Source organism: Siniperca chuatsi, linkage group LG16, assembly GCF_020085105.1.
Source record: "Siniperca chuatsi isolate FFG_IHB_CAS linkage group LG16, ASM2008510v1, whole genome shotgun sequence".
NCBI lineage: Eukaryota > Metazoa > Chordata > Actinopteri > Centrarchiformes > Sinipercidae > Siniperca > Siniperca chuatsi.
In genome coordinates, this window is record NC_058057.1 from 13,093,257 (window position 1) to 13,117,513 (window position 24,257).

General features: G+C 39.4%; 2 protein-coding genes across 2 annotated transcripts in view; one reads left to right on the top strand and one right to left on the bottom strand.

The window, feature by feature from the left end:
- Positions 1-50: 50 nt before the first annotated feature.
- Positions 51-7,319, bottom strand: LOC122863373 (ATP-dependent RNA helicase DDX1). Its single transcript, XM_044169803.1, has 26 exons — positions 7,205-7,319; positions 7,030-7,081; positions 6,804-6,867; positions 6,687-6,716; positions 6,476-6,572; positions 6,213-6,260; positions 5,988-6,071; positions 5,719-5,802; positions 5,539-5,615; positions 5,378-5,450; positions 5,183-5,259; positions 4,980-5,094; positions 4,646-4,784; positions 4,307-4,367; positions 4,051-4,149; positions 3,788-3,877; positions 3,170-3,358; positions 2,785-2,836; positions 2,479-2,625; positions 2,202-2,293; positions 2,044-2,116; positions 1,807-1,879; positions 1,493-1,535; positions 1,306-1,401; positions 861-981; positions 51-613 (listed from the first exon to the last, which is right to left on the bottom strand). The coding sequence occupies exons 1-26, from the start codon at positions 7,218-7,220 to the stop codon at positions 483-485; spliced, it is 2,223 nt and encodes a 740-aa protein (XP_044025738.1). The 5' UTR covers positions 7,221-7,319; the 3' UTR covers positions 51-482.
- Positions 7,320-7,433: 114 nt separating this feature from the next.
- The window catches only part of nbas (NBAS subunit of NRZ tethering complex), a 152,548-nt gene continuing 135,724 nt past the window's right edge, over positions 7,434-24,257 (top strand). Inside the window, exons 1-12 of the mRNA XM_044169800.1 lie at positions 7,434-7,643; positions 8,089-8,140; positions 8,997-9,033; positions 11,501-11,578; positions 12,250-12,297; positions 13,414-13,457; positions 17,267-17,400; positions 18,782-18,915; positions 20,979-21,077; positions 23,302-23,440; positions 23,545-23,610; positions 23,717-23,845. Coding sequence (XP_044025735.1) covers positions 7,551-7,643; positions 8,089-8,140; positions 8,997-9,033; positions 11,501-11,578; positions 12,250-12,297; positions 13,414-13,457; positions 17,267-17,400; positions 18,782-18,915; positions 20,979-21,077; positions 23,302-23,440; positions 23,545-23,610; positions 23,717-23,845 — 1,053 coding nt within the window. The 5' untranslated portion in view covers positions 7,434-7,550. The remainder of the gene's footprint in view (positions 7,644-8,088; positions 8,141-8,996; positions 9,034-11,500; positions 11,579-12,249; positions 12,298-13,413; positions 13,458-17,266; positions 17,401-18,781; positions 18,916-20,978; positions 21,078-23,301; positions 23,441-23,544; positions 23,611-23,716; positions 23,846-24,257) is intronic.

Genomic DNA, 24,257 nt, shown 5'->3' on the forward strand with positions numbered 1-24,257 from the left:
TAATTTTGTTTTATTCCTTTCTCAGTAAATACAAGACAATTAACCCAAACTGAGCATGCTATCACCATTTATTTCAGAAAAGAAAACATAAAGCCACTTAAATACATTGACTTGCCAAACACTTCCTTCAGCCATATCAATCAGAAAACAAAACACAAAATCCAGCAAATGGTTTTGCATTAGTGCTAGCATTACACGACTAAACAGAAATCAGGAGTCCGGTTATCCTCTGGATGCAGACTGTAGAGAAGTTTAGCATACCCAGTGAAATGATTGCATTGACACGCTTTAATTTACATTTGATGTACATTAACTATGAGTTATGGTTATATGTTTATGTCTGGGTGAAAAAGAAATCTTGAAATGTAACTGCACATTGTTACTTGGTTGCATAAAGACTTTTTATCCTGTTGGTGCAACATGTGAAAGTTTTTCTTTATTCTGTATCAGCAGCCTACAGTGTTGTGCTAGTTGGCCTGTGTTCAGAAGGCTTTGAAAAGTTGGTTTGGCATGTATCCCAGGTGCAGGAAGGAAGTTTGGGCTTCACTCTCGAGGCTAGCCAGCTCCTGGACTGTCGGGGCCAGAATATCCACGTGACCCTTGTAGTTACCGCCTAGGGAAGAGCAACAGGTTTGCAGGTCAAGCTCAACATAAAAGCAGTGAATATAATACATGTGTTTAGCCTATAATGGCTATAAGGCTATTATGCCTCACAACAATCCATATAATACTTGTAGATATTTCACTCTATACCAAATTGTGTACTGGAAGATTGGTTGCTAGTCCTAAAGCCATGCTACTAGTGTGGCTAAAGGTTCAACATGCTTGTACACAGTCATCAGTCCCTCTATGACACATACCTCCCAATGCCCTGCGCTGACCATAGGTAACCTTTCCATCAAAGTCATCCACAGGTACTTTGATGTCTGGCTCACACTGGGTGATGGTGCACTTTAGATGCTCCTCAATTTCTGACAGGAGCTGTGATCAGAGGAAAGGGTGAAGGGACACAAGTAGAACTGAGAGTCCACGATGGGTAATAAAGAACTATGTCATATTGTGACAAGGACAAAAGTGTGTGTGCGCTTGAGCTTCCAGTGCTTCAAAAATAAAGCAAAACTTTACTGCTTAGATTTCACACCAGACACACCCTCCCAAACCCAAGGGTGCTGTTTCTGCCAGGATGACAAATGTATCTGCTGCTCATCAAATCACATAAAAATCCCTCTGTTCTGTCGTACTTCAAACAGAACATTTTACTCGCTGCCTCAACTCGATGAAGTTTGTGCCTGTGTCTTTGTTCACCTCTTTCTCATTGTACCAGATGGTGCAACCTCCGTCCTCCTTCAGTCGGGTGTTGTAGCAGCCTCTGCCTCGGTTCGGGCAAACGTGGTACCACACCTGCACATATGGAAAGATTTACTTTGATCTATTTTCAAATACTATGTGTAATTTAAATTAATTATCAGTGTATTTCTATCATCAAACCTACCTTCTCCTTCTCCATAGCAACCAAGGAGATGGCCAGTCCCATTCTGCAAGTTAAAAGGAAAGGAGATGATTTTAACTGTATGGGCAGTACGTCAATATTATAATTTATTGTCTTTCAGTTGAATCATATTGTGAAGAGACATTTAAAGGTATATTATGTGAAAGTTTCAGGTTGCAATGAAGAGGAATTTGATAAATGAATGTGATTCTACAAACAAAAGCATATGATAACATGAGAAAACAATAATAAAATAATATTTCAACTGTCTCAACAAGCCCTAACACACAGTTATTTTCAAGAATGTCAGTGCTTACCTCTCAGCTCTTCCAACTCTGCCGATGCGGTGGACATAGTTCTGCTTCTCATCTGGCAGGGTGACGTTAATCACTGGAGAAGAAGCAGATGAAAATTGTGAAAAGTGATGGCAGAAAGGGGACTTGCATATACAAAATACAGCCAAGTATTATTTTGTATATAACACTGTATATAATCAGCATTTGAAAAGGTATGTTAGGAATATAAGTTTTATATTGGAAATCTATTATCTTTACCATAAGGAACTCCGTGGATGTCAATTCCTCTGGCAGCTACGTCTGTGCAGACCAAGAGCCTCACTTCTTTTCTCTGAGAACAGAAGAAGATCTTCAAACACTGATAGACTGGTTGTGCTTCGTAAAAAAGGGTCTCATTAAGTTGTTGTCCTTTTCACCTTGAAGCGCTCCAAGTTATTTTTCCGCTCATTGGGCTTCCGATCACCATGGAGACAAACACAGGAAAGCTGGTGGCCTTTACTATCTGGACCTAAAGAGAAGAAACCAATACTGAGGGAGGATCTGAGTTTGTCATGGAAAAAAAAATCTAACATAGATCATTCTTTGATACTTAAGTGTGTGTATGCCATGTATGCAATGGGAAGTTCCCACTTTTAAAACTTCTGTCCAGTGATGGCTGAAATACAAAATCTCAGGGGTCCTAATGCCGCCTACCTCCTCCTTGTTGAATGAAGTACTGTTCCATGTTGTCACAGTCAATCTTGGTGCGACAGAAGACGATGGCCTGGTCCATCTTGTGCTCTTTGATGGCCCTCACTGCGTACTCGCCCTTCAGCACCTTGATAGCTTCTGACCACATTTCTAAAATGGATACATATACATTTTCTTTATAGAGTCCTTAGTAGTGACTATTCATAGAAGCAAAATGTCAAATATTTGTGTTGGTGTTTATGTGATGTACATTGTTAGGAGATGTTGAAAAAACAAATGGTCCAAACTGTGCTGCCTATCTGTTCTCACCTGCAGAATTGGCTCCTGGTCTGGTGTTATCTTTGGCATGGACTTCATCAGTCTATCCAAAGCAAAACAGATCAAAGGAGAAAAACTTTATCAATACATGAATCTAAACCGAGAGAAATGACAACATACAAGTGTAGAAGAGGGGTTGCAACTAACGATTATTTTCATTGTTGATTAATCTTTCGATTGTTTTCTCAATTAATTGATTAGTTGTTTGGTCTATAAAATGTCATAAATTGGTGAAAAATGTTGATCAGTGTTTCCCAAAGCCCAAGATGACATCCTCAATGTCTTGTTTTGTCCACAACCCAACGATATTCAGTTTACTGTTATAGAGTTAAGAAACCAGAAAATGTGTGTCCTTGGCCCAACATGAGGGACTCACCCGGATGTGGTTCTTGCCCAGACGCTCCCAGAGGCGGTCGCTCTTAGGATTGACAGGCACTACAACATGGTGGACAGTCTCAGGAACAGAGTCCTCCCCCTTCAGGTCCACCCAAGTGGGAAAGTGCATGATACGCTCTGACAACTTCTTTACGTCAAAAGAATGCAGTGTGGCTGAACAAACAATCACCTGGAAAAGAAGATATCGACTGATACACTTAAACTGCTAATAACTGCAAATCACCTTCAGATATGTTAATACAGTCACAAATTGCGTGCTGCAGTTACATGATATGGTGAAAAAAAAAAGTTGCATTTATTTAGCCAAACACTGCAATACCATGAGCAATTGGAACACACAGACATAACTTTGGTTTTCAGCAACTGAAATAGTTCACTTGGACTTCCCCCATCTTACAATGTGCTACTTGCTTTGCTTGCTGGTGAGCACTAGAGAGCATTGTGTGAATGTTCATCTAATCCATCTGTACCTCACATATAAAAACATTAAAGAGCTTTCAGAAAATACACTGCAACGGCTCTCTACTTTTTAAAGTGGTCTCAACTTTGTCGTCATTAAAATGTTTATTGTCACACGTGCAGTTTATTAAAGTGTTACCTGCAGTCTCTTGCCGTCAGAAGTGACCTGAGGGATTTGGGTATGGATCCTGTTGATAAAGTCTGTATAGCCTGCAGACAGAAGACCATCCTGAGGGACGCAGCGAATACAGACAAATGGTAAGTGACTTCAGGGATTGTTATGCTATGTAGATCAACTTTTAAATAAAACATTATTTGTGGTTTGTAGGCTGTGAAAAATCAATGCTTCTGATGTAACAGGACCTAGCAGTTAAGAAAATACTGTAGATGTGTTGTACATACACACTCATCCAGGACTAGAAAGCGGACTTGGGACAGACTGAGTTTCCCAGTGGATATGAGGTCGTCCAGTCTGCCAGGTGTTCCCACCACAATGTCAATCTAAGAGAGATGACACAAAAAAGCAGAAAAACACGACATGGGAACAAGGCAAAGGGAGAAGAGAAGCAAAAATTATGTATATTAGTTAAACTGTTTCAACTGTGTTCAACAGTAAACTTAATTAAAAGTTTGTTTGGAGACAGTACATGTCACTTACCCCCTGTTCCAGAGCAGCCAGCTGCTCTTTGGCAGCCACACCACCAATCACCAGTAGCTCCCTGAAGGGACAGATTGACAAATTACTGCACATGCTGATGTCAACATTTATAATTGAGCACTGGCTCCACCTGCTGGTATAAAACCCAAATTACACATATACCGGGAAATGCATCGCACACACACTGACGAAAGTATAACACTGGTAAATATGCTGTGGGAACATTTTTTTTGTTGTGGCTCAGTATCACTGGTTTTCAAAAGTACCTACACATGTAAAATTCATGGTTTTATGGTATTTGTGCCAACCAGTGTTGATGCCAGCTCTGTATAGTCACACCTGAGTTTGGGGTTTTCCACAAATTTGCTAAATTGCTTGACATTGTTCAGGGTTTGTTCAGCCAGTTCCTTAGATGGTTCGATGATCAGAGCTTTGGGTGCGTTGGATGATGCTTTCACCTGACTCACTTTGGCACTGCCTGCACAAACACAGAGCAGAGACAGCTGGTCAAGTGGTGATGTATTCATAGGTGTATCAACAATGGTAAGAATGTATCTCTTGTATCTTGTAAATGTCAAGCAGAAGTAGGATTTTTATTGTGAAAGAAACTGTTCTGTCTCTTTTCACTATATTTTCTTGCTGTTAACTGAAATTACAAGTTACATCCACACACCTGTCTGCGAAGATTTGACTGTGTGACCCTCTGGGGCCTGGTCCAGGGCAACAAACCCACTCTTAGGGGCATGTTTAAAGTCTTCTCCTCCAAAGTTGAACTTCAGCTCTGCATTCTGGCAGACAGATACAGAGGGGAGCAATTTGTATGGTGTAAATCTGGCACCTGTTGGTTTGTTTTCTACCTTTATTTTGATGTGATACCTTGAGCACACAGGAGGCAAAGAAGGGCTGATTCTTTACATGTTGAGGGATCTCAAAAGCCACACCCAGGTCATTACCTGGAAGAAGAAAACAGAGAGAAAGGGGAAAGAAACATAAGTACCTTTGGTATTTAACACCAACTCCTGATGTCTTACATAACCATGATAATAAGAATCATAACTACTGAGACAGCACCATTTTTAGAGAAGGAAATTTGGCCCTTGTCTTGATCCAAGTAGCACCCAATAGTGTCATGCATGGTAAACTCCTGCAAAGAAGGAAGATAAAGAGAAAACATGTTTGAAAATCTGAAAAATTGTTCTATCTAAATTAAATGGTGATTCATTAATGGTAACCTCTCCATAGCTGTCAAACTGCTTGTTGTTGGATTTCTTTCCAGTCCCGCCAAAACCAAAACCATACTTATCAGTTCCTGGAAAGATAAAGAGTTCGGGATTGAATTATTGTTCTATTGACTTCATTTTAGCTGTTGTATGTTTTGCAGCAAGGAGACTGTGAAGAGTAGAGGAGCATACCCAAGTCCAAGGCTGCCTGGCTGGTGGACCAACCAACGCGACACAGGCCCTGGTCATGGCAGGTCACCTCATAGTAGTACTTCCCTGGACACAGAAAGACACGAATAAGGACAGGTAACAGTTGCAAAGAAATAAATAATCCTTTCATTTTTGTTAGTCTATCAAAGAAATATTTGGTCCCCTGTGAAATGCGCATGTTGTCTTGAAATCCCAATCTTTCTTGTTTAAAATCTCAAATCGATTTAAAAGTACTTGTGTGCATTACACACCTTTGGTGACACCTTTTGTAGAGCGACAGCCATGCCACTCTTTAAACTCCCTGCTCTGGCAGCACATTCCATCTGGACCAATTGCTGTACAGGCAGAAACAAAAAGTGACAATGAGGAGCGGCAACAAAGAACAAAGCTGGAATATGTACAGTTGCAGTTATAACAGGTTAGACTGTCCTGCAATGCTGGAACGTAACATTACTCGCTTATTTTTCTTCTCTTACCAAAGGCTGCACTGCGGTCATAAGGATTCATCTGCCAACTGTTGAAAACTGAGCCAAAACAAAGAAACAGATTAAACATATGCAGAGCACATACTACTGCTTTCATAATTGTTTGTATTATAATGGATCCTCAATTATGATACTGGCCTGACAAGGTTTATTAGACCAGAGAGTTCTGTACAATGTTGTGAACACATTTTAGCTAGCATATCAAAACATACAGACTGCAACCAAATAAGTCCCTAATATTAAAGTGGTCTCACTAGCTCCTCCAGTCTTGATGGAGGCTCTGCCAGTCTTGCCCTCCTGCTGATCCTTCAGGGTCTCATACACAATCTGGATCACTGGGATACTGAAGGCCTGAGAATGACAAGTATTACCTTAGCTTTTTTAAAATTCTACTTGCCCTGATGTTTAAATGCCAATTTAAAAATTAAATGTTGTATTTTAAAACTGTGTGGCTACAGTACTTACACCTGTTTTGCCGCTACCAGTTTCTGCTGCCTAAAAAAAGAAAATGAGATGTAAAACTTGCAGTGTGCAAATTTTATTTTGTGTCTGAGACAAACAGAGACAAAGATGTAGACTTACCATAAGTACATCTCCGCCACCAAGAATAAGGGGAATAGACTCTGCTTGGATGTCAGTGGGTAGCCTGAAATCCAATGATTGAAATAAATCAGTTCACTGTGAACAGTTAGGCTTATGGCAACAGGTAACAACAATATGGACAGATATCAAAATATAGACATAATTTAGCAGTATTGATGTGCACGGCAAACAAGCAGCCCAGCCTGAGGTTTGTAGAGTGACTTACAGCCAGTCCATCTCCTCCGCAGCCTGTGCGATTTCAGGCATAACCCCCATTTCTGTTGAACAAATTACACATTTAATGATTCAGTACGCTCATGTAGCTTTTAAAAGTCGTTTGGTGTTAAAATGTAAAATACGAATGCGACGTCAAGATACTGACGCTAATAAGAAATTCTTACCAGTAAACGCTGCCATTATTGCTGCTACGAGTACAACCCAGCCGGATGTAACGTGTTAAGAATTATCGGCTCAGTGCAACTCGTTTAGCGTTCTGGCCTAGCAGCCTTATGCCATTGGTTCCGGGTAGTGAATTAGTTATATACGCTTAATATTTACAATACACGTTGCTTGTAGGGCGAGCTACAAAAGCACATATTTTTATGTTATTATCATATCATACTATGCAAAGTCAAGCAATGAAACTGCTTTTCCTGAGCGGTTAGCTACAGTTTCAAAAAGCGGTTACCTGATATATTTTGTCCTGTCCTAATCGCCGTAGACTTTTGACAGCTGGTTCGAGTAAATATGGCTGAAGAAAGCCTGATGGAAGGCGAAGATGAAAACATTTTATACGATTTACTTGTCATTACTGAATGGCCGCCAGAGACGGACACTCAGGTTAGTCAAACTTCCATTTTGTACGTTTTCAGTGTAGTGTGCGAGTCTTTTATTGAACATTTAATTTGGAAAAAATGGTCCCCGAAAGTAAGTCTAATCAGTTGCATGGGGTCAGCGCTCAAAGCCACGTAGCACGAATACACTGCTAGCTAAATCCTCATATTCTTATATCACATTGGCATATAGTGTAGTTTTTATTTTTCATCATAGTCACTTGTGTAATGGGCAGTCAAGTTCCATTTATAAGACAACATTTATATTTTGCTCCAACTAGCTAGCCCAAAAGTATGACTGCTGCTGCCATGCATGACTTACCCTAGCTAAAGTAAGAAAGCTTATCCATGGCACTGTCATTTGAAGTTAATTGTTAAACAATAAGTGATGACGCCGAGAACAACTTGTGATGTGAATGATAAGCTCACCTGTCACTTTCTAACATTTGCAGTTGCGAGGCAACAAGGAGCACAGCACCTCACTTATTGAAAAAGCAGTGACTGGTAAGTTCAGTTTTTTTGTAGCCTGATTGTAATACTATGCATGCCGAACGGGGTCACTTTATTTCATCACAAAAACAACTTACCTGCTATGTAACAGTTCAACCTTTTTATATATGTTTTGGTGGAGTTTGCTTCCACCAGATTACAGTGTAGGATTGGTACCAAGCAGTGTCGCCACTTGCTGGAAAGTAAGCCAACAATTCTGTAAAGGTGTTAAGAAGGGGTAAAAAAGGACAACAACAAAATTGTGGTGTGTCTTTTCTTTATACAGAAAAAGTACAAGTGTTAAAAGATGTATTCCAAAATAAAGACAACAACAACTATTCAGAGATCTTGAAGAAAATTTCTGTGCAGGAATCACAGGGGCAGAGTCATGGTTGGAGTTACTGTAGTTTATTGTGTGTGTGTTGGAGGATAGACAACATCTACATGTCTACCCCAATCTGAAATAAAGAAAGGATGCATACTTATTGGCATCTTATATGAGATATGAAATACATGATACATCAGATATGCAAGTTTGCATATCTGAGATTATTTCGGCATGACTGTTATGATATATCCAAGAAAATAGATTTTTCCCAGTTCATGTCATTGGTCCTGGAAGGTGCTATAGTTTATATAGTTAGACAGCCTTTGTCTGGATCAGGGTAAAGAGAGTGATTTTTAGATGCTATGTCCTTGAGCAAGACACTAAACCCCCAGCAGGTTCAGTAATAATGCTCCTATGTTAACTGCATCCTCTGATCTTAATTTAGAATGTGACAAGAAATGTTCTATACAGTGATCAATAAAATATGACATTATCACACTGTTGCTATTAGTATGCGTACTAACTGTGATACATTTCTTACAGGACCATTCCGCTTAATCTTGCACTACTTGTGGTACAGGTAAGTTCATCATTATTATGCTGACAAGTTAGGGCTGTCTGCCCTAACTTGTCAGCATGACTTGCCATTATTTTGCCAGTGTAATGGCCTGACATGCCACATGAAGCTGTGATTCATAGTGCTTATTATTAGTATGATTTTTAGAACAGAGTTGTGTGGCTTAATACATGTTTGACTACATCACATTATAAGCACAGTTATGTGGGAAGTGGGAATGCATTTCTCAGGTACTGACTAAGGAAATCGTATTTCAGGACCAGTGCTAATGTGCTACAAAATAACTTTAAAAATATCTGAATCTTAAGAATTGAAAATCTTGTCTGTCAGACTTTTGAGACTTTGCTGTAAACAGTGACTAGAACTTTCTTCAGAATTTTTCCTGTCTTTGTGACATTCTTTTGTGGTTTAATGGTTAAAAATCAGTATGTTTTAATGCTAGTTTGGATATAGTGCTGTGTCACACTATATCCAAAAACTACTTAAAGATGTAACCTTGTTCAGTTCAATTAGAGCTATATTTGCTAGTTTAGTCATTTGACTAAAATAAGCCTATGCTTTTAGATTTAACCTGGAATTAAAATATTTATAAATAACAACAGATGGCTATAACTTGTTCCCTTAATGCAAATCCTGTAAATAGGTTAATTTTACCATATGCTGGCACAGGCTTTAATTGAGAAAACATGACAGTGAAATCTAAAACAAATTTTGATCCTGAAAATGTGTCTGGGGTGTCACAGTTTAGTCATGTGATACCGTCTGAAATATTACATTATATTAGGACATTGAATAATCACGTTTTAGGTTAGATTTGGTTGTTGACTTTTTTCCTAACTCAGATTAAAAGGACACTTTATATGTATCTATTTGCAACAGATGGGAGTCGGACTACACTATGACAGAGATCCGACTAGGCTTAGTTGATCTGCACTTCCCGAAATCTACTGCACAAAAGTCTCATAGACGCAATCCTGTATTCAAGATGAATATTTCAGAAGTTTTTTTTAAAGCAGAGTGAATCTGAAAATACTGACCTCGTTCACCCTGGTCTTACTACACAGTATCTGCTAGAATCTGTTAACATGGCTAGCTGTGGCTTGCAGTGGATTCTGTAATGCTCCAGCACCAAATGCCTACTTATCCTCTCAGCAGGTGGTTAGCTAGCACCATCAATAACCTTGTTAAATATTTAAGAACTCCTCTAGCCATGCTTGTCTCTCAGCTCTCCTTCTCTTTTTGTCGATGAAAAAGGATCAGGAATTCTATTTAATATAACCAAACAAACCGACTGCCCTCCACATGCTGTGACATTTTTATTTGTTGAAGGGGGGAGAACAGAAGCTTCTGGCAATTTTGTTTTAGCCACCCAAAAACAGTACAATAGTACAGTACAAAAATACAACGATAATGAACTTTTTAAATTATAATTTGATGGTGGGTAAGATACTAAGAATCAAAACAACCCAATAACTCCGGAGATGGCTTTGAGTTTGCAAACTGTCTACTACTTGGACACTGGGAAAAAGCAGTTTGCAGGGCTGATGAACTTGAAATATCTCAGCTGTCCATGAAAATGTGTACATTAAATAATCACCAAGATGATTTCAATTAAATGTAATATAATTTTGTTTAATTACATTTTTTTATTTCATTTAATTGAATTTTTTATTCATTTTTATTTAATTGACTTAACATTTTTTTCATTACATTTTTAATTTAACTTGACTTAATTTACTTTTAAATTCAATTAAGTTTAATTAGATATAATCTAGTTAAATTTAAATTATAATTTAGTTGAACTTGAACTCAATTTGATTTAGCTTTTGAAGAATTTAATTTAATTAAATGTTTAATTTAATATAATTTAGTTTAATTCAATTTTTAATTTTAATTAATTAGATTTTTTTTAATTAACTTAAGTTTGATTAGATTGTTTCAATTTTAATTAATTTTATTATAAATTTTAATTTATTTGAATTGAATTCGATTTTTTTATTTAATTGTATTTATTTTAAGTATTTTAATTTTTCTTAACTTAATTTTAATTTAATGTTTAATTGAATGACATTTTTAATGTTTTAATCTAATGAAATCAGATCTACTCTAATGTAGTTCCTGTTCACACTCCTATGTACGATGAATCATTTAGTTTATCTTCACTGACACAGACCAGTCACCTGTCAGTCAATCACTGTAGATATTGTGAAAAAGCATGATGTCATCCATAGCAACAGGGTCAACCCCCTGCTTCTCTTATCTCTCAGTCTCTCAGTAAAAGTTGTTCCCAGCAGCTTTGTGGACAGCTCTTAAGAGGAAACTCTATACTTGGAACTTTTAGCCCCATTTAGAAGGACTCCTAGCAGTAAGATGAGACACTTTGTGAATACAGACCCTGTTTAGCATTTACTAACGTTTTTAATGTGTTCATTTTCTGATTGTTTTGTTTGTTTGATTCTGTAAACCTCAGCCCCTCCAGCTCGTCTCTGCCTCTTGGTCTTGTCCGCCTGGCAAACAAGCAGATTAACTGGCAGCTGGTGCTCGCAAGGTGCGACACACACACACTCTCTCTCTCTCTTTGTGATCAGTACTTGAATGTGGGCTACTTTGTTGCTGATATGCACTAAGCTATCCCCTCTTCTGGCTTTCTCTCCCTTTTGCGTATCCCCTCAACCAATCATTTAATCGCAGTCATTACTACAGACAAACCAAGTAGAAAGGCCATTTTTAATTGCCAATCGATTCAACCATGTAAGACAGTGTTAAGCATGGTGAATTGATGCTGCAGATGTCCATTAGTTTGATGCGCTTGATCATTCCATTTCATTTCTGTCTGCCCTTAAATCTTTCTTTCTCATTTCATTCCCTCTGAAACTATCTTTGCTCTTTTTAATGCTTCCAATTATTATTGTTTCTCCTCTCTTTAAGCCATCCAACGTGGGCTCTTATTCCAGTCTTTATTTCTTTTCCATACTAACTGCCCTGCTTGATAAACTCTCACACACACAAAAAACTTTCTTTTCTTCATTGCCACCGGTAAATGTATTATCTTCTCTTAATCACCCTAGATGGTCTTCATTTCATCTCCTACTTCTTAAAATATCAGTCATAATGACATTTGTTCACTTCTCTTTCTCCCCCGTTTACTCCTGTCACCTTTTCTTCTCTTTGTGTTCTCTCTCTTGTTCATTTCTGACCATTCTCTTGTTTTCTCCACAGTAATGGCAAACTGCTGGCAGTGGTTCAGGACCAGTGTGTGGAGATTAGGTAATTAATGAACTCTATCTACGCTGTTTGAGGCACTCTGTCTGTGTATGTGAGTGATAGAGAGCCTTTTAATTAATGGGGTGATTTATCACATCTCCCCTAAAAAAGAGATGCAGTCTGGGCTTGTATCTAAAGAATTACCTTTTTTCATTTTTTTTAAGCGTTAGTACAATCATTATCAATACAATCAATCATAGTAAAAATATTTGAGTCAATTTATCATACCTTTTGTGGAACCCATTTGGTACTTCAGGCAAGATAAAATGAATGCTAACAATTAGAAAATACCAGTGCTCCCCGAATGTTTTTGTTTGTGTGAGTGGGATAGAGAAAGAGACCAAAGCATACATACGCATGAGTATGTGAGTTTGTGCTCATTTTGAGTGGTTGTAATTATTTTCAGACATGATCCAATTTCCACCTTACACAGAGAAAATGCACTCACTCAGCAATGTGCTCTATTGACACAATGTAGTGCCTTTGAATGGAGCAAAATTGAAATGAAAATCAATAGCAATGAACCAGGTATACAAATATGTCTAGCTCTCCAGAGGCTAACAAGAGGCAAATTCAACTATGTGAAGCTTTGGCTCAAAAAGACTGTTTTCCTCTTGACACTTTTTGTGTAATTGGAAGTCATTTTCATGCACATATCAATATGTAAAACCTATTATGTTTCTGTTGTCACTACACTCAGAATTGTGTTGTGGTTGACTTGTTGTAATCAAGAGCAATCAAGTCTCCCCACCAATGCCTCAGCTTGATATTGTGGGTTTCTCCTGTGTCCTTTTTTCACACCACTGTTGTTTAATCACAGAGTGTTTTATAGCCTTGCTTCATGACGTTAGTTGTGTGAGTGGGTGTTAAGTCAGCTCAAGGCCTTATCCATTGAGCTCTGTTAAGAGTCTATCTAAACACTGCCTACTCTCAAGGCCCCGTCTGCTTGATCCATTGAGCTACTTTAGTTGTCAGGCTATCAGTGGCTGTTATAACCTACCTTATACCATCATATAAGGCTAGGTGTGTGTATCCTTGTCGTGCAGTATAACGCCACTGCGTTTTCACTTTTCCTTCCCCCTCTCATTTTGTCTGTGTGTGTGTGTCTTTGCTCCTCAGGTCTGTGAGAGATGACTTTGGCTCAGTCATTGGGAAGTGCCAGGGTAAGACCCCCCACCCCATGTTATATCAATCAAAAACTGTGGTTCACGGTAAATGACATTAAATCACCAAAGCTCACATCACTAAACACCCCATTTGCTTTATAAATGTACCGGTTACTGTTGTATATAGTATAGTCAGTGTAATATGAGTGCGCTAGTAGCCCTTCATGTGGTATGTCTGTCTTTTTAAGTTGATCTAGGAGAGTTATGGTGTGTGTGTCCTTTTACAGTACACTATGGTTTTGAGCGCACACAATACAATACAGGACAATAGAAATAGAATTAGGGCTGGTTGATATGACTGAAATCATTATCACAATATAAATATAAATATTTTCCAGGATCATTATTTAGTACAATATGGCAAATGTAGACAAGATCACATATGAAATGAATTGTTTTCCACTGTCATGAATGAAATCAGAACAAAAAGTCAAAATGTTCATATTATCATGATCTATCATCAAGCTAATAGAAGATAATATATTTACACTGTCTGCTAACAATCCCACAATGCAATGTGTCACATTTTCTAGATGCTTAAATTAGAGGCATGCGACACTACACCTGTCAGTGATGATGCCAAATGATACAGAAGTCCAGCCCACATTTGGCGGTTTTGTACTTAATATATTCATAGGCTGTTTTTGTAATGGTGATGTTGATTAACCGGTAGTCTTAATTTACAGTATCTATAGTTGTGTGTGAGTGCGTATGAGTGTACATGCCTGTGTTTGTACACATCTGCTTTGAGTTTGTTTCAAAGAGAAATATCGACCATGGCAGTAATTGGAATGTGTGAGACAGACTGTGAACAGCGACACAGATAATCACCCTCATCCTCTACACTGCCACTCATTAAACACAGCCTCATGGCGGCTGATAAAAATAAATATCCTTGATTTGTTTGTTTGGTTAGCTATTAAAATGTCCTACTGTGTTTTAATTGCTCTAAACATGGTGAGGCCCAAACTTTCTGCAAGTTAAGAAGTTTTAAACATATGATACAGGACAAAGTTCAATACTCTTAGATATTAGAAAATAACTTCTATTGACAACTTTCTTATTGATGTAGATTTTTTTTACTTAAAGCTGCACTAATCAAACCTTTGATATTAGCAATTGATGAAATCACTGTGTAATCTAAAAGGGGGTTGTTCGTAGTGATGAACCCGCAGAGAATTATCACCCAACTCTGCTGTTAACCTCAGCTCTGTGGAGCATTTAAGCGACTTTCAGCACATTGTTTTGGTTTTAAGGCCAACAACTTTATTGTTTGGTTCACTCCCACAACTTTTGTCAACCCTGTTTTGAGCAGCGGCAAAATCAATTCATGTAGGATCGAAATGTCTGCAACAGCCGTACCACTTTAGAGTCACTACGTGTAGAATTTATAAATGTATGACTTTTTACACGTCCTAGTGGTAACATCAAAAAAGATACTTTAGCAGACAGCAATGCACACCATTTCCCAGCAGTCTCTCCCACAGATCCAACCAGAGGTCAGTAGATGAATTGACTCTATGAATTGGGAAGCTCTAATCACAAAAGGTCTACATATAGTTTGATCCCTTTTTAAAGAAAAAAATACAAGCGTGTTTTCTTTCAGAATATTTCTTTTGTTTTATTCACATTTTATGCACATACACACTGCAAACAAAAACAAAGCAAGAGCTCAGTAAAAAGCCCAGATTGAAACTTGTGTGGGTTTTGTCAGTATATTCTAGCTCCACCTCTTCCCTTCTTCCTTCTCCTTTTCTATCCATCTTAAATTTTTTTTTCTGATTTTCGTTATCTTTCCCACCCCTTTTGTGTGTGTGTGTGTGTGTGTGTGTGTGTGTCTCTCTCTCTCTCTCTCTCTCTCTCTCTCTCTCTCTGTTCTGCTCTGGCTAGCCGTCATTGTGGGCTGTTGTTCTAATGGTTCATAGTGTGGATAACAGTAGCCCGTGGGCCCACGAAACCCCAGCCTCCCTCCTCCTTTTCATTTCATTTCATCTCTCCTTTTCATTTCCTTTTCTTTTACTTCATTTCATTTCACGGAGATTTGTCCTAATGGATTTTGCTGTGATCCTGCTTTCAATGGCATTTGCTTTTAATGGAAGATGGTGCGTGTGTGTGCATTACCATCTTTTTTTGCTTGTGCGTGCGCCTGTATGTATGTGTCCCCGTGCATGAACGCATTCGGTGCATCCACACCTGTGTATCACTCTCTTTCTCTTTCTCCTCCCCCCCTCCCTCCCTGTCTGCTCCTGTTAGAGTGGACTCGTCTCCCACCCCCGTACATAATTCATAAGTGTTGAGCTCTGATAAATGCATCTCCAAGGCTTTAGATAGAAGGCTTCTATTGGGTTGTCGGGTGTAATTCTCCCCAACTTCCGCCCCCGCCATTGCTTGGAGAAGAAAAAAAAAAAACAGTAGCATCCAATTTTCCAGCTCCCCAAAAAAGCCATCTATGTGGAAATGGAGCCCTCTCAGCTGCAGAACAACATACTGTATACAGTTCATAATGGGAGCGAGATAGGAGGGGAAGCGAGATAGAGTGAAATAGAAAAGAGACTGAAATAGGAAGCAAAAGAGCCAAAACAACAAGAAGAGAACAGAAGACACGCTTGGTACCTATGGCTCTCATAATGGCTCCATGTTCTTGACTGCTCCTCCTCAGCGGAGAGTCTCAAAGGTGTGTTATACTGCCTACTTCCTGAGGTGCTCTCTGATACTTAGGCCTTAAAATTTGGGGAGCTATTATTTCTCTCAGTGGGTGCTGGATTCATTGTTTCCTGCTCTCTCTCTCTCTCTCTCTCTCTCTCTCTCTCTCTCTCTCTCTCTCTTTGTCTGTCTCACCTCCCACTTCCTCCCTTCGTTCCTCATTTAAAATTCTAGTCATACAATATCCGACGCCTCCATTCGTTTGCAGTATTGCCCACCAGGGGTTGCAGCAGCATTCCTCAGCCAAGAAATTCAATACAATAAACGCCAATAGCGCTGTTATGTGATATCAACAAAAACCTAACTTCCTTTTCATAACTTTAATGCTTAGCAGACACAGCACCCAGGGTGGCATATTATGTTTCATACTGTTCTCCAACAGGAATCTAAGTCTGTGCTAAAGGTTGTATTTAGTTGTACTTAAATATTCTCAGCTTTCTTGTACCCAATACATAGAGATTGTGCACATGTTTGTAAAAGAATAGTCTTACCATATTTTCCCCATACTGTTAAACGTGTCATAAGATAATCAGGTATTCAAAACAGATTTGCGATCAGAGGCCTGCCCCAGCTCTTCTATCAGAGGGAAGTATGACAGCGACGCCTTGAGAAAGTGCCAGCAGGCAGGGATGTGCTTTATAACAGCGATACGGTTACACTCACAGCACTGCTGAGCCAGCAGATTGGTGAAACAGTAGCCTATACGTCAATAAAAGCTGGATTTATGATCTCCGTTCTCCTCCTCCTTTCCCTCTGCCTCTCTTTTTACTCACTCCACCTTTCTACCCCTCTCACCGTGAGTGTGCGCATGAAAGTGTGTGCGTGTCTTTGAGAGGCAATTATTGAGATGTATTACTCTAGCTATCTTTCATAGATGAATTGGATAGGTCCTTAGACACACTGTGTTGATGTATGGCATTAGCTTTATCCTTCTTCTCCCATCTGTATTCATCATCGGCACAACCACAGAACACCAGGGATTATTCGCAGAGCGTTTTCTCATCTGGCTTAATTAGAAATCCTTGGCTCTCTGAATCTCTTCGTCGTACTTCCTCTGTTTGTATGAGCTTTCAAGTCCTCCTTTTTTTTTTTATCTGCTACAGTGCCAAAGGACCCAAACCCCCAGTGGCGAAGGGTGGCATGGAGCCATGACTGCACCCTGCTAGCCTACGCTGACAGCACTGGCACCGTGCGCCTTTTCGACCTCATGGGCAGCGAACTCTTCGTCATCCCGCCGGTAACCATGCCAGTCCCTCCTCTTTGACGTCATCAAACAACCCCTCTCCCCCTCCAAGCTATCTTTGTGTCTTATAAGTGATTAGGTGTAGCATATGGAAACCCAGCATTCACTTGGCTTCTTTTCAGTATTATCTCCATATTTGTCTCAGATGATTGGTTCAGTTACGATATGTTGTATCTAAATTAATGTATACATTTTACTTAATTTAACATTGGAAAGTACTGGACAGGCAGATTCTGTTTAATTTTTTAATGAAATCACCAGACAGATTATAAATTGGGTAAATGCAGTTTCTTATTCTAACAAAATGATAATATGCTACAGCAGATTTTACTGTATTTGTAACTTTACAGTGACACGGTGAGGATTCATAATCTTGGCTCCAGAGATTGATCCATGTTCTGCTGTTTCAGTGTAGTACACATTTACTGGGCACTTTGAGCTGCTGTCACCTTTTTTGAAGAAAACGTCTCCGTGTCAGACACCTCTGTGCTCTCTTTGTCTGCCTGCTTTCTTCATTTATTGTCTGATGCTTTCTTCTCCTGCTCATCTCTCTTTCTTCCTCCCTATTTACTCATAGTGTCCCATTCTTTTCTTCTCTATCCTCACCACCTCCTCTCTTTAATTTTTCACATGCGTGCTGCTCCCTAGATCCTCCTTTCCGTCTCTCCTGTAGCATTTCTCTCATCCTGTCTCTCAGTAGCTCTCCTTGCGCTGCCATTTCAAGTCTATCTGCCTTTCCCCCCTCACTTTAATGTCCTCTGTGCACTACATATTCTCATTCCTCCATTTCGATCCATCATTCCCTCCATTCCTCCAGCCGCCCTGTCAGAGACGATGAGAGCAGACACTCCCCAGCCACACTCATCTCTCCAAGTCTGTGATCTTCATTCCTTTAGTGCAACTCTACTTTGTTATGTATCTACAGTATGTGTGTCTGCACACTTACATCAGCACCCCCCGTTCTGCTGTACTGTTTCACTCGTTTGTCACTGTTAAGTGCACACAACGGTGACTTGCTGCTATTTCTGGAGGAGAGGATAAAAAAAAGTCAATTTGACAGAAAGTATGCATGGATGAAAAAAATTAAAATTTGCTCATCTTCCCTACTCCCCATCTGTCTCACTTTCTGTTTCCCTTTCACTTTCTCTCTCTTATCTTTTGTTCCCTGCCTGCACTGTCTCATCATTTTCTTTCTTAATAGTTTTTCTGTCTGCTGGTATGATGTATCTTTGTTGTTTGTCCTTGTACAAACTTGGTGGGGGCACAAACTGATAGATAATTATACATATTTCTCTACTTTATTTGATTTCCTCTACCACTTACATCAGTCACACCGCCGCTGACTCTTCTTTCTCATCTCTCTCTCTTGATCCAGGTGGTGAGTTTTCCTGGGGATTTCAGTTGTGCAGTGGCAGGCCTGATCTTCCTGGAGTACACAGCTAGCGCACAGTGGTCAGCTGAGCTGCTCGTTATCACATACGGTGGTGGGCTCATGAGTTACCTAGTCAGGTGAGAGACAAAACTGCTTCACTAATACACCTAAAAATAACATGGTTCTCAAAGCATCTTCTTATTAGTCACACTATGTTAACTAGAATAAATGACCTACAGTGGTTCTCACGATCTTTGGGGTAGGCAGCTCACATAGTCACCCAGAACCATTCTGGACTGCTTTATTATCTTCTGATTTAAATGCACATACTGTATATTTTAACCTTTTTATAGATCAATGCACCCTCTCTTTCAGATCTTACTTTTCTGAAATTTCTACTGAAATTTCAACTGCTTTTACCTCCTACATGTCAACTGACATTTCAACTGCTTTCATATTTTACTCTTTAAATGACAATTCAGCTGCTTTCAGTGGTTACACATCAACTGACATTTTGAATCTTTCTCTTCAGCTGACATTTCAACTTCCCTCAATGCTTACACTTCAACTGACACTTCAAATCCTTTCAGGTCTCAGGTCTTCACCTTTAAACTGTTCATATGCAATTTTCTCTAACTGCTTACAGTGCTTACACTTCATCCTACACTTTAACTGACATCATCTCTCAGTTTATACACTTGAACTGGCACTAATTCCTTTTCAACCGACATTACCAGTTAAATTACTCACCTACACTTCGACTTACATTGCAGCTCCTTTCAGCATGTTCATTTCAACTGATACTTCATCTCCCCTCAGTGCTAACACTTAAATCAGCAGTTAAATTTCATTCAGTGCTTGCACTTCAGTTGAAACTTCTTTCAGCACTTCAATTTTTTCAGTATTTGTAATTTGACCTTTTCTAGCTGTCCCATTTCTGGAGATTTTCTGAGCTACTTTATTATCATCTGATTTAAATGCACGTACTGTATATTCTAATTTCTATAGGACATTGCACCCTATTTGTGGTACGATTTGATGCTGCGTGCTTGTCTATATGTAAACGTTAGGGGGAGTAATACCTCTATTTGAATACCAATTCCCCTGCTTGCCAATACTTATTCAAATACACATTTTGAATATATGATTAATGACATCTGATTTTTGTTTTGAATCTGCGTGTGTGCTTTCCTCATGGCTGCCCACGCCTTCCCTTTTAATTTAGCATTATTTAATATGCCATTATTTCCGAAATTTCCCATTTAATTCTCTATGACTGCTGCAGTCGCACCAAGCCTTGGTGCACTGACACCCCAAGACACTGGATGAGATTATGTGTTGAATCTCGATCAGACGACATCCATGACTTCCCTTCAGTTCTGTCTGCATTGTGATATTTGCAGAGAACAGACGACAATGCTGATTTATTTTTCTATTACAAATGGTTTTAGCTGCCTTTTGAAGCTATCATCAGCGTGTGTGTATGTGTGCAAGGAGGTAATTAAGATGTGGGAGATATTTGTACCAGATTTACTCTGGAAGTGCTGGCTTGTTTTTAAAGGTTGTTTTCAGTATGGAGCTTACACTCAGTCTTCCTCTTCATATGACTGCATTCCAATATTGTCGCTCAAACACTTTGAATTAGAATTTCAGAATTATAGCTGAGCCTTGACAGTAAGTCATCTCTCTTACTCTCTTTCTTGTTCTGTGCCAGCTGTGTGTGTGTGTGTGTGTGTGTGTGTGTGTGTGTGTGTGTGTGTGTGCGTGTGCGTGTGTGTGCGTGTTTGCATACACACAACTGCTTTACTGTGGCATAAACAGTCAGAGGAAGTTGAACTGTGAGAATCTTGCAAATCTTTCAGCTATTTGTGCTCTCTTTCTTCCCTCCCATTTATTTTCTTTACCTCCCTTTCTCCTTCTCTCTATACAGTTTACATTGCAAGGAAACATTTCCCCAAAGAGATACAAATTACACGACATCTCCTCTAGTACCAATCTAATTTATATTGCCCACTTAGATTAGATTATATATTTTGCCATGTCTCATTTTAATTGCAGCTGGGATTTAAATTGCTCTGTCATCTTCCCCGAAACAGCTTTATCGCACCATTAACATTTTGCACATGAGTGTTCCTGTTTTGATTGTTTATGTGCCAGAGTGCAAGTGACTCGTCATGTGACTATCCTCTCCCTCTCTCAGTGTGGGAACCAATCAGAACTTCCAAGAGAACCACAGCTTCAGTTTCTCTGCTCACTACTCCCATGGTATCACCTCGGCTATTTACCACCCCGGCCACCGGTAAGTTAGTTGTTGCCAACAATTCAGCACCCTATCAACCTCGAGTGTTTGTAGAATATAGTTAAAATGATGAATAATTTGAAAAATGAACATGCTTGCCAACATTTTACTTTTAATCTATCAGTGGCAGCGTAATTAATGCCTGTAACATTCACTTGACACCCTTATACATTTTATTTTCTCTTGTTGCCTCTACAGTCCAAGCCTACTTCTTTTAGAACAGTGTTTCATCAGGAGTGTTGTTCATACATTTAAATTCAAACATCCTCAGACATCCTTATAAATCCTTTAAATCAATTTTCATCCTTAAACCCATTGCCGATGATGCCATGCACAGCTTAAATATCTTTTGAAAGAGTGATTTCAAATGCTTTCATCATTTGATGTCTAGGGGGAATATGAGTATACTCCAACATGTTGTCAATATGCTCGTAAATATGTATTATATTGATCACCGTGCCAGAACTTAGTGTGAATTTACTGCAATACAGTTAACTTTAACTGAAACTTTATTTTACCACTTATTTAAAAATATATATAAAAATATTAATTGCTTTGCAGGCAGGTTTTACAGTTGAAACATGTATTAATAACAAGAACAATTGATAAAAAGACATACAATAATGAAACATGTTCCATAAAATATCAGTTGATAAGACCAGAAAAAGAAGTACATCAGAAGTTCTTATGCAGACATTCTTGCACAGGCACAAGATGTTACATTATGGAATGGGGCCAAGGGGCTTACTCAGGAATAAATGAACCAATCACTTTAATACAATACCTGCAGGTATTGACTATAGCAGTCTAAAATGTCCTTGGCCCTCCTCACCACGTAGCATTCTAAGGTTTCGGTTAATTATGTCTGGCTCACACCCGTGACCTTACTGTTTTCACCACGCTCCCCCAGTCTGCACAAACCAGATTTAGTTTGGCCAGTGAAGCTTGGTTTGGCAGCTTAATGGATTTTGGCAGCTACTGTCAAGTGTTTGCCAACTGATAGATGAGATGAAACTTTAATGATCCCTGTGTGGAAACTGGGTCAGCAACAGAGAGAATAGGATAGAGATAAGAAAAAGGCAAGGTGAGAAGCTGGATATGAAAAGCCCCCCAAAATGATTTCACCAGCTGAACATACATATGAAAATACTGTATAGTAATGAAGATATAACATGTTCAGCTTCAAGCAGACACAATGGAAGTGTTTGCCAGTAACAGTTTTAAATGATGTGGTGCACAGATGGGATTCCAAATACTATATAAATGTTTCCAGATGTGCAGTTAGACATTGGGATCTTTTCATTATATATAGTTAATATACTGCATATATAGACATATGTGCAGAATATGCAGATGTTCATCAGGGATGCAGAAGTAGTATAGCATCTGTTTTAATGAAACCTTATATCACAGTATACAGAAAAGGTTGCTTTTATTTCAGATGTGAGCTACTATGTTAACACAAAAATTAGCTTTCCATCACTTTACAAACTCCCTCTCAGCTCTTGGCTTACTGAATGTCCAATTTCTCTGCACCAGGGGGCAGTGTTGAGCTGGGCAGCACTGCCTCATCCACACCTCCCCCCTGAGTTCCTGACCACTGTCGCATCTGTTCTGTTTCACTGCAAAGACAGACCCCACAGATCACTGTGGTCATTGTGGTATTGTTTGTGTCTTATCTGTGCTTGGCCACGGATTCCAACCAGACCTCTGATAAATAACTTTTTAATTCACTACTTTGCTCAATGGCACTTGAGTATTGTGAAAACTCACTGATACTCTGGCTTGAACCCAGGCTGGAGGATGACCTCACAGCGACCACCTTAATTCGCTGTACTTGTTATGCAGTGCAAATTGATCTGTCAGGGCACAATCATGGAGGTGGTAACCAGGAGGTGGTAACCATTAGTGTTTGTGTGTGTGTGTGTGTGTGTGTGTGTGTGTGTTTCATGTTCTTATATCCCAGTGGGGGCGTTGACCTGAATGCACACTAACCCATGGGGACTTGTGTCACTGTGGGGACAAAAATTGAGGTCCCCATGGGTAGAGACTGCTTTTTGAGGGTTAAGACTTGTTTTTAATTAAAAATCAGTTAGGTTAAGGTTAAGGGTTAAGGTTAGGCATTTAGTCGTGATGGTTAAGGTTAGGGTAAGGGGCTAGTGAAAGGATTATGTCAATGACTGATTGTGAAACAAACGTGTGTGTGTGTGTACTTGTTTTTCAGATTGCTGCTGGTGGGGGGCTGTGAGTCAGGGGATGACAGTATGTCCAAGGCCTCTTGCTGTGGGATTACAGCCTGGAGGACTCTGTCTGGCTCGCCACACTACAAGCAGGTCACCAGCTATGAGGACGATGTCAATCCGGTGAGGAGACTACACACATGTTCATGCACAAGCTATTCATGTCAATATCTAACACACACACACGCAGACGCACATTGTTGTCATCTAGTCTCTGTGTCTGTTAGAATCAGAAGAGAGGTTTCTTCAGGATCCCCAGCTTCAGATTCTTTTCCAGACAAGGAGATGAAAAGGTAACTCCTCTTTCACAATTAAAATTAAAAAGCTTAATGGGAAGGATCTGGCGAGCATTCTGTTGATTTAAAAAAAAAAAAATGTGTCTGCATTTGTGATGTCCAGGACGGTGTATTCCGCATGAGTCTGAGCCCCGATGGTAACCTGCTGGCTGTCATCCACTTCTCTGGTCGTCTGTCTCTTTGGGACGTCCCCTCCCTCAAACAGAGGGCCACATGGAGCCAAGAACAACAGGTACACCTCTAAGCTGCTTGTGTTTATATGTGTGTGTGTGTGTGTGTGTATATGCATGCATAATTTTTCTTATGCTGAATAAACCTGTGTGCATTGCAGCTGTGTGTGCTGGTAATATTTTGTACATTAGATGCTTGACTGACTGTATTAATGTAATCTCTCTCTGGCCCAAGTATGAGTGTGTGTGTTTGTGTGTATGTGTGTGTGTGTGTGTGTGTGTGTGTGTGTGCGTGTAGAGAGAGAGAGAGATTGTATGTGTGTGTGTGCTCCCAGTAGACAGTAGTGAGGTGGCTTAGAGAGAACTTACATTTGCAGAATGTTTTGCCGATTTATGCGGCATGTGTGTGTGCTCTGCTTCATCGCTAGTCTGAGCTGGCAGAGCAACTGTGTGTACGTGTGTAAGTGTAAACAG

Excerpts from the sequence above, each read along its gene's own strand:
- LOC122863373 (XM_044169803.1), bottom strand. Across the intron at positions 2,837-3,169 it reads TGGGCAAGAACCACATCCGG|ACTGATGAAGTCCATGCCAA; the intron begins GTGAGTCCCTCA and ends TGCTTTGGATAG. Across the intron at positions 1,536-1,806 it reads AGAGTTGGAAGAGCTGAGAG|AATGGGACTGGCCATCTCCT; the intron begins GTAAGCACTGAC and ends TTTAACTTGCAG.